The sequence below is a fragment of the Helianthus annuus genome, chromosome 16 (genome assembly GCF_002127325.2).
Source record: "Helianthus annuus cultivar XRQ/B chromosome 16, HanXRQr2.0-SUNRISE, whole genome shotgun sequence".
In the NCBI taxonomy this organism is placed as follows: Eukaryota; Viridiplantae; Streptophyta; class Magnoliopsida; order Asterales; family Asteraceae; genus Helianthus; species Helianthus annuus.
The window spans coordinates 141,657,362-141,667,095 of NC_035448.2; the positions used below are offsets into that span (position 1 = coordinate 141,657,362).

Genomic DNA, 9,734 nt, shown 5'->3' on the forward strand with positions numbered 1-9,734 from the left:
ATCCTTGCCATCTAATGTAGTATAGATATAGATATGTGATTTTTGTTTTATTTAGTTGGTTCAAAGAATTAAATCCACAGAAAACACTTGAGTGAATTATAATATAATTTTATACTACCTCTGTCCCATTAAAAGTGTCACATTTTGAATTTTCAAAGTCTTTATTTATAAACTTTGACCTTAAATAATTTTGTTTGTGTTAGATAATATTTGATGAAAGTTATATGATTTGAGTGTGTTTTACAAGTGTTTTTATCGGGTTAATTTTCATCAAGTTTTATATAACACAAAAAATATATAATTAAAGTCAAAGTTTATAAATAAAGACTTTGAAAATTCAAAATAGGACACTTTTAATGGGACGGAGAGAGTACCTAGATGCTTAAATGATAAATTCTCTATTTGTATTTGATAGCTCGCACGCATGCTACGACCCACGATTTATAGGTGGAGATGGAATTGTGTTCTACTTTCATGGAAGGAGCAATGAACATTTCAACTTGATATCTGAATCTAATATCCAAATAAATGCATGTTTTATTGGACTTAGACCTGAAGGTAGAACTCGCGACTATACATGGATCCAAGCATTGGGTCTCAAGTTTGGCAATCATAACTTTACCATTGAAGCAACTAAGACCCAAAAATGGGAGGATAGTGTTGATCACCTAAAGTTATCATACGATGGAACAGACTTGCACATTCCTGAAGGCCATACATCCGAGTGGAATTCAACCAAAGGCGATGTACAAGCTGAAAGGACTTCAACAACCAATAGTCTAACCGTCACTATACCTGATATTGCAGAAATATCTATTAATATGTTTTCAGTATCTGAAGAAAATAGTAAAATACATATTATAATATTCCGAAAAATGACAGCTTTGCACATTTAGAAGTACAATTCCGATTCTTTGGTTTGTCAGCTAATGTTGAAGGGATTTTTGGTAGAACTTAGACCATGGGGTGTGGTTTGGGTAGTCCATTTGGGACTATCCGCCACGTAGGCGCTACGTCACATTGGGTGGAGGATCATCCCCTTTGGGGACTACCCAAGGGTGTGGAGGACTACCCAACCTATAATAAAAACCAATATATAATAAAGGAGAGAGAGAGAGAGAACAAACCAATCAGATGGCTCGTCTCCACCGGCCTGGTGGTGCCGTTTGCGCCGCGACGAGGGGGAGGGGGCAGTGTGGGATGAGGGCGACGAGAAGAGACGGGAAGGGGACGACCCCCACACCCCATGGTCTTATCGACCTGATTTTGAAAATCTAGCAAAACTAGGAGTCGCAATGCCAGTGGGTGGTGGTGATGACAAGTACAAGACTAGTTCACTTCTCGCGACAGATTGTGACCTTTGCGTACTAACTCCTGTTAATATCAAGGATGAACATTATCCGGTAACGATGGGACCTGGCATGCTAGACTGCAAAGGTGGAGGGAATGGAATCACATGCAAGAAATAAGTCTATTGTTATTTAACAAGTCTTCTGATTGGTATCTATTATATGATTGTATTGATTTAATTGTGTTCAAAATGTATGTTTATGTATTGTTTCTTTCATTTTGTACTTGTGCTGTTGTTCCACTGGTCGGCCAAACTTTTATTAAAACAAAACCCCGACCAGCAAGAAACTAGCCAGAATACAACGACCCGAACCATAAAACCTAATAGATTCTGACCCAAAAAACAGGAAAAACCACAATCATCCGCGTATAGAGACTCCAAAGACAAAAAGAGGAACAAAACTAAAAAAGGATGTCAAAATCAAACTAACCGAGTTCCCATGAACCAACCCGGAAATCCGTTGCACCATACCACTGACACAAAGCGATCTTCTGAATCGCGCAAGAAATAAGTGAATCGTGTTATTAAATGTCTTCTGAATGGTTCTTATTATGTGATCATATTGATTAGTTTGTGTTCAAAATGTATCCCGCTACAATACCGGTAACAAAATTCATAATTCTAAAGCTGATGTAGATTAACTGTTTCATCCAATTCTTGTATTATCTCTCCCAAAGACCAAAGTTGTCGCCCAGTTGATCATGACGTATAACCTGTTTCTCCAGCTCAAGACGCGTGTCAAATAAGCCGACCGCCAAATCAGCCAGCTCACAAACCCTGCCATCGACACTCCCTTTGCATCCTGTTGTAAACAAGATGATAAACATTACAAAAAATCATAAATATAATTCTTTTATTAGACTGTTATTGTGATAGAATTTCAATTTTAATCGTATTTTTGTTCGTGTTCGTTTGTTAAGGATATAATGTGTTCACGAACACTTAGTGTTCGTTCATTAAGGAAATGAACGTGTTCGTTTGTTAATTTTTGGTACCGAACACTAACAAACGTTCATGAATACAGGCGAACACGAACAAATGTTCATGAACATAGACGAACACAAGCAAGCGTTCATGAACAAAAACGAACACAAATGAACATATATTCTATTTCCAATAAAATCCAAACATACTTAAGTACATAAGATAATTTTGATAAACATTATTAAGATAAAATAGTGTCTCAGAAAACAAACAAACGAACATAGCCTAAAATTTTAGGTACCGAACATAGCCTAAAATTTTAGGTACCGAACATAAACAAACATGTTACCGAACGTTCATCAACGTAAATGAACGAACGCGGCCTCTGTTCATGTTCGTTCGTTTAACTAAACGAACATTTTTTTTGTTCGCATTCGTTCTTTTATTAAACGAACGAACACAAACGAACTTCCCGCCAAACGGTTCATGAACTATTCGTTGAAAGTTCAGTTCGTTTGCAGCCCTATATTTTAACCATTAAATATACACAAAACGGGACAACAAAAGTGATATGATTGTCATTATTACCTTTGTCTGGCTAAGGTCGACCAGTGCCTTATATCGCCCAACAGAAGCCATGCTTCCGAGATGCTTGTAAACAAACGGATCACCAAGATCGACATCATTTGCGGAACAAGCCCTTCCGGCATTTTGCTTCCCGATCTTTTTATTAAACAGTTCAACTAGATACTTTCCTTGTCTTTCAGCAACCTGTTTTTCACATTAAGCATGCTCCGCTAGTAAAAAAAGGTTTATTTTGACTTTATAAAGTCAACCCTGAGTACATTTTAAGTCAAAGGTCAAACCTGAGCTAGAGCAGGAAGAACTGGCCTTCCCGTGTGTTCAAGAAAACCCGCACAGTCTCCAAGCGCAAATACGTCTTCAACAGAAGGGACCCGCAACCATTCGTCAATGCCGATCCTGCATACTTGATAACATTTTTCTTAATATAATTCAGAGGCGGAAACATTTTTCACTTCACACCCTCAAACTTTTGACATGAAACACTATTAACCCTTGTCTTTAAGTAAGTCACACATTGACTTCTAACTTTTGGTAGTTTACAACTTTGACCCGCCAACCTTTTCTACTTCATAACTTGACATCTTATTTTATTTAAATTACTTTTACGACTTTACACTGTGACATGTGATACACATGTTGATGTCATCATCGTTACGCGTGTAACAGCGTCAAAAACGTGTAACGTCATGTGCGGCCACCACACGTTGATGTCATCATCGTTACGCGTGTAACAAAGTCACAAACGCGATGTTGCTGCCGCAGCGCACGGCACGGGTCAAAATTCTAGTTTGTAACAAAAGGAAATAAATTTACCTTCCACCAGGAGATTTGGGAAGCTGTAGTTGTTTTATGAACTCAGAGGGACCCACACCGGTTGACCACACCAGAAGTCCATAAGGTACAACACTCCCATCGCTAAGAATAAGCTTTTTCGCGTGCACCTCTTTCACAACTCCTCGAACAAGACGTACACCGTACTGATACGCAGTTTCTTGTTAGATATAATTAAAATTTAAACAGCAAACTAAACATTGTTTTTCATACATTTAGCGATCTTAATGTTACCTTTGTTAAGTGTTTTGTAGCATATTGACGTAACCCAACATCAAAAGACGACAAAATTTCATTAGCCTGTTGCCAAAACAGACACAGACAAAAATATTGTACTTAGCAAACATGTTATTCGTGGTATAAAGCAAGACGAATAATTACCTCAATAAGGGTGACACAAACATAGTTCTTAACATGCGCATAACGTTGATAAACATCTCTCACTATAAAATCACTCAATTCACCACTAAACTCAACTCCAGTCGGGCCTCCTCCGATAACAACACAGTGCAACATTTGCTCCTTTTCTTCCTCGGATATGCCTAAAAACGTCAAGTGGAATTTATGGCGTCAAAAACAGGTACTTTGTCCAAATCTTATGTGATCTTTATACAAAAAAGAGTAAATTGCACTTTATGTCCTTAAAGTTTGAGCACAACTGCATGCGTTGTCCTTTAACTAACGAAAGTACACTGGATGTCCTTTATGTTACAGTTCTCATCATTGCAGTGTCCTTTTGTCCCAACCCAGTTAAATGTTCCTGTTAACTCTTAACATGTGCCACTCACATGAGGGCATAATGGTCATTTTCACTTAATAACCAAAACAAAAAAAAAAAAAAAAACCCGTGAAACTCTAAGAGGAAGATATATTTTAAGTGAAAGTGACCATTAGACCCTCATGTGAGTGGCACATGTTAAGAGTTAACATAAAAGTTTAATTGGGTTAGGGCAAAAGGACACCGCATGATGAGAAACTGTAACATAAAGGACATTCGGTGTAATTTTGGTAGTTAAAGGACAACGCCAACAATTATACTCAAACTTAAAGGGCGTAAAATGCAATTTACCCTATAAAAATTAGTATGTCTGACATGATTACAATATGTTATTTATCTCAGTAATAATCTATGATTTTAATAACGTGATTTAGGAGGTTTTATGCATTAAGAATACCCACTGGATGGATGCCTTTCGACCGTTTCCTTTTAAAATCGGTCAATATACAATTAAATGGGTCGAAATGCTATTACATATCGTCACTAAATTTACAACTAGTTACCTGGAGTTTCAGAGAGCATCAAATTCAAAAGAAGTCGTTTCCGTATTTCTTGAGCATGACTAACTTCACGAAGAAATAATGCATGCTCTTTCACACCCTTTATGCCGAACGTTAACGGCTCGGATCCCGAAGCGATTACAAGCTTGTCATAAGCAACTTTAAACCGATATGGTTCGTACAGGTTCTCATTATCGCTAACCGTCTCACAATACACCTGTTCATTCAAAACAACACCTTAATTAAGACACGAAAACCTTCATTTGCATCTGTGTGTGTTTGTCCACAAACATGCTTACTTCATGTTTGTCGGTATCAACTGAGGTGCAGGATGCGAGATAAAAGTATGAATTCGGATCCTTAGCCAAAGCGGTCTGAACACGCACAACGGGCTCCGCTACAGAACGAAATTCAAGAGTTCCGACACAAGTCGACGCTAGCAACGGAGTGAAGACCATGTGATTCCTAGGTGAAATGCAAACAACATTGTACATTGTGGTATCGATTCCTTTAAGGAATCTACACGCAGCCCAGCCGGTACCAAGAACAACGACTCTCGGTTTGTCACCTGACTTAGTAGCTTCAAGATTACCATACCGGAATTTATCACTTCTCGAGTCGGAATAATCCTCGGATACCCTCTCGGCATGCGCAAACCTGTATCCTTGAACTGCACGTGTCCCGTTGCTTTGAAATTTCATGTGATCGACTTTTCGTACAGTCTGTACGTACAACATCTTGTCAACTGCTTCGGCATTGAAAGGGACATCTTTGTCTGTTATGCAGCGGTTAATGGCGTATGTTCCTGATGATTGCTTCCAGTTTCTTGAAAGCCTTGCCAATGCCATTACGCGATACGAAATCTGAACGTATTCTGATAAATGCATTTATATAAGATTAGTGAATTTGTATACAGTATTTATACAATGGCAGTAATATAGGTATGGAAACATTATATATAATCGAAGTTTACGAAAAAAAAACGGAAGAAAAGACAAATTATCTGTACCGCCTAAGTACTTGTCGAAAAATTGTAATGCGAAACGAAATGCAGCATAGATTTGTTCATCACATGATGACAACTACAAGATTTTGTATAATGAAAACAAATGAATAATCTTTCTACAGATCAAAACAAACAAACTGCAAACATATTAATGGTCAAAAACAATCTCCCAGTAACTTGGAATGTTTTTTTAATTATTATATTATTGTTGCATAGGTAATCAGGATCAAGGATCTTCTTGTTTACCTGGTACAACAATACAAATCAAATCGATCTATTCAATGTACACACACACACGAATATATATATATATATATATATATATATATATATATATATATATATATATATATATATGAATTTGTGTTCAATGTTTAACGCTCAAAACATACGTTTCATACGAATATTCAAAATACCTGACGTTAGAGACGAGTATTCACTTCACAACGCCCTGCAACACAGACATAAAATAAAGAAAAATAAGCTTGAACCCTCTTTGAGGCAATTTCACAAACACCTAGAGGGTCAATACAAATATACAACTTTTATACAAATATATTAAGATTGAAATTGTCTGAATAAAACCCAATATTCACATTAACAGATACACCATAAAAAAGGAAACAAAATTAGTTACTATAAATTGTGTTAAGAGAATCAAAGATTTACATTGTGAGAAGGGGTTAAAAGTGGGAACATATTTACTACAAATTTTCCAATTTTTATGAGTGGATCGAAGATATAAATGTAAAAAAGGAGAAAAAGTTATTACCAAGAACACATTTGAGAATGTGTAACAATGGTGTTTGATCAAGTAAAGAAAGAAATGTAAGAGTGACAGGAGGAGGAAGGTTGATGGGTGTTGTATGAATGCGAGAAAAAAGGACTTGGTACACTCCTTGGGGCTAAAGTTACGTTTACTATGGTTAGCTGAATGAGTTTTCAAATTAACCCTAGTTAATCAAGAAATTTAATAGAGTAAATTACGTTTTTGACCCCTGTGGTTATATCACTTTTACTATATTAGTCTAAAATAGAATTTTTTAACAACTGTGTCTCCGTGGTCTCTATAACTAACTATTTTGGCCCCTAAATCTAACTCCACCCCTAACCTTGGTTAATTATTTGTCATATGCAAGGGTATTTTTGTAATTTCTCCTCCCCTTTAAATCTCATTTCTATTTACCCGGATTTCAAGAACACTCATCATCTTTATCCTTACCCTTTTCACTTTCTCAAAACCCTAGCCCCAACTTCCCTATTTTTCTACAACACACACCTTATCTCCATTTTCACCATTGATTCGAACATTACTGTATTTTGCCCTTCTGCTAGATTCAAAGAAGCTAGCTGCTCAGGAGTCGGAGTAAGTTCCTGTGTATGCGTCTTATCAGACTTTGGTGAAGGCCATTCTTTTTCAGCATCCGGTTCTTGTCCGATTCCAACATCAGAAACATTTTTACTGTCCGATTCTACAACCCACCAAAATAAGGAAGTTGTTCTTCTCTTAATCACTTATTCGAATCTGAATGTGCAATGATTCGAATCGGATTTGGGGGTGTATGGTGGTGGTTTAACGAATCTGAATCACCCAGATCTGTTAATGTTCAATTCGAATCAGATTTGGTGGGTTTCATTCGAACACAAACACTGATCTGTTAATGTTTGGTGCTGGAATTGAATGCTTGTGTTGAGGTTTTGAGGAATTTGGTTAAAATGCATTCTTGAAGAATTGATGATTTCATGTTAATCGAAGTTTCTGTATCTGCAAGAGATATCGTTGTTGAAATGTATTATGATTCGAACAGTTGATCTGTTCTTGTTCTTGAATTTGGGTTTTGGTTAGGGGATGATGATGATGGTTGAAGGTGGTCATGTCCTTGAAGATCTGGGTTTGAAGTGTTCTTAAAGATGATGATTGTTCTTGAAGATCAGGGTTTGAAGATGCTGATGTGCAGATGATGGGTTCTTGTTCTTGAATTTGGGTTTTGTTTTTTTTTATTTGTTCAAGTTCATGAAGATCTAAAACTGAACAGTTGATTTAGTTATTGTTTTTTTTTTTATTTGTTCAAGTTTATGAAGATATGAAACTGATCTGAAACTTTTGTTTTTTTTTTTTTTTTATTTTGTTCAAGTTCATGTATATGATGAGTGTTCTTGAAATCTAGGTAAATAGAAATTAGATTTAAAGGGGGGAGAAATTACAAAAATACCCTTGCGTGTGACAAATAATTAACCAGGGTTAGGGGTGGAGTTAGATTTAGGGGCCAAAATGGTTAGTTATAGAGACCATGTGGGCAGATATGTTAAAAATTCTTATTTTGGGCTAATATAGTAAATGTGATATAACCACAGGGGCCAAAAACGTAATTTACTCAATTTAATAATATTGTTTTAATCTCTTAAGGTTGATGGGTGTGAAGGTGTGATGGACTGTCAGGAAAGCCATGACCGAGAATTCGTGTACCATGAGCGTGAGAAAATGTGCCCTTAGGCCTTAAGGAAATTGGGTATTGGGCTCACTAAAGATCTAAACCTAATGCCAATGGGCTAATAACTAATCTAAACCATAAAAATAGTTTTGTAAGTGGGCATATGTTGGTGTTTGTATGAGTATACCCTATTAATTTATTTTTTACATATACATATCGAATTTCTTTTAAATAATGTGTCCTTCGAAATATCAGGCTTTGACCGGTGGTCCTCCTTGTCCACCCTCAGGGCCGACCATGACGTAAGCGGCCATGCATCGGGGGCCATCACCTCACCCAAGTGATGGACCTGCGGTGTGGGTGATGGGTGATTATTCTCCTCCCTTTTTTGAATTAATTAAGTTAAATACTAAAATTAATAATATAGCTTACATTACATTAAAAAAAATAAAATCTAAACTTAAAGAAAAACCTTAACTTAAAAAAGTTACAAGGTTGCCTAAATTTTAAAAAACTAGAACTCCATTTTTTGGCGATTTTTTCTTTATTTTTTTTATGCAAAATGTAGCGATTTTCTTCCGAATACGTGTTGATATCGGTTGTCATTATCTTCCATTCTTCTATGTGTGTCGCTTCTTTTTTCAACCTAAGTCGTTCGTCGACTTCATGTTTCTTCACTCTTACCTTTCTGGCTTCAACCTCTGTGAATACTTTGAATTGGGCCAGTGAATCTTCCATTTTTGAGCTGCTCTCTGATACGACTTGTTTTTTTTGCATCCGCCTCCCTTTTGGCTTTGTCCCTCCCTATGGGACGTTGCGCCTCTGGGCTTTCATTTATATCATCGTCAAATTTCGGCTCGTCGTTGATATTTATTTGACAACGGCCGCCCGAGCCTCCCACGTTGTAACTTCCAGACTCCGAAGTTTTAGACCATTTAGCGGTTATCAACCTCGTTTAGAACCGGCGCCCAGTTGCTAGATTTCCTCAAAACCTCCCACGTCCGGACGAGTAGGAAAAGATGTGTATACTAATCTTCGTATTTACGCATCACCTCTTTGAAAACGTCATCGTCATTCCACCCACTTTGATGTACATACAAATTGTTGTAAAACCCACAAAAGTTTAGGACTGTAGTATTCATCTTTCGAAACTTGGAAGAAATAGAATTGATCTCTCTATACGGACTTTGTTCCATAATCAAATGGATTTTTGCAATTACTTCCTTCCAAAAACTTTCTCCAGTTTGGTTGTTACCTACAATTTATAAATGTAATAAATATTAATAACAAGAATATGTGTGTATATATATAAACGCACATCTAAAAT

At 36.7% G+C, this 9,734-nt stretch overlaps 1 protein-coding gene and 1 pseudogene across 2 annotated transcripts; one reads left to right on the forward strand and one right to left on the reverse strand.

Moving 5' to 3' along the window:
• Positions 1-386: 386 nt before the first annotated feature.
• LOC110919706 lies at positions 387-1,469 on the forward strand (annotated as a pseudogene).
• A 374-nt stretch (positions 1,470-1,843) lies between these two features.
• On the reverse strand, positions 1,844-6,882 carry LOC110916487 (internal alternative NAD(P)H-ubiquinone oxidoreductase A1, mitochondrial). Of its 2 annotated transcripts, XM_022161211.2 has the most exons (11): positions 6,748-6,882; positions 6,392-6,426; positions 5,979-6,051; positions 5,269-5,843; positions 4,973-5,186; positions 4,073-4,233; positions 3,926-3,991; positions 3,674-3,837; positions 3,142-3,256; positions 2,864-3,046; positions 1,844-2,153 (listed from the first exon to the last, which is right to left on the reverse strand). In XM_022161211.2, the coding sequence occupies exons 4-11, from the start codon at positions 5,815-5,817 to the stop codon at positions 1,998-2,000; spliced, it is 1,608 nt and encodes a 535-aa protein (XP_022016903.1). In that variant the 5' UTR covers positions 5,818-5,843; positions 5,979-6,051; positions 6,392-6,426; positions 6,748-6,882; the 3' UTR covers positions 1,844-1,997. The 2 variants fall into 2 exon arrangements, with proteins under 2 accessions (XP_022016903.1, XP_022016901.1); XM_022161209.2 differs by lacking the exon at positions 5,979-6,051.
• Between the last annotated feature and the right edge of the window lie 2,852 nt (positions 6,883-9,734).

What these genes read in the sequence shown, in the direction of transcription:
- LOC110916487 (XM_022161209.2), bottom strand. Translation starts at nt 5,817, where the DNA reads ATGGCATTGGCAAGGCTTTCAAGAAACTGGAAGCAATCATCAGGAACA. An exon ending in GATGCTCTCTGAAACTCCAG is followed by an intron (nt 4,234 to 4,972) that starts GTAACTAGTTGT and finishes TGACGTTTTTAG; the next exon opens with GCATATCCGAGGAAGAAAAG. An exon ending in TTTGTGTCACCCTTATTGAG is followed by an intron (nt 3,992 to 4,072) that starts GTAATTATTCGT and finishes TTTTGGCAACAG; the next exon opens with GCTAATGAAATTTTGTCGTC.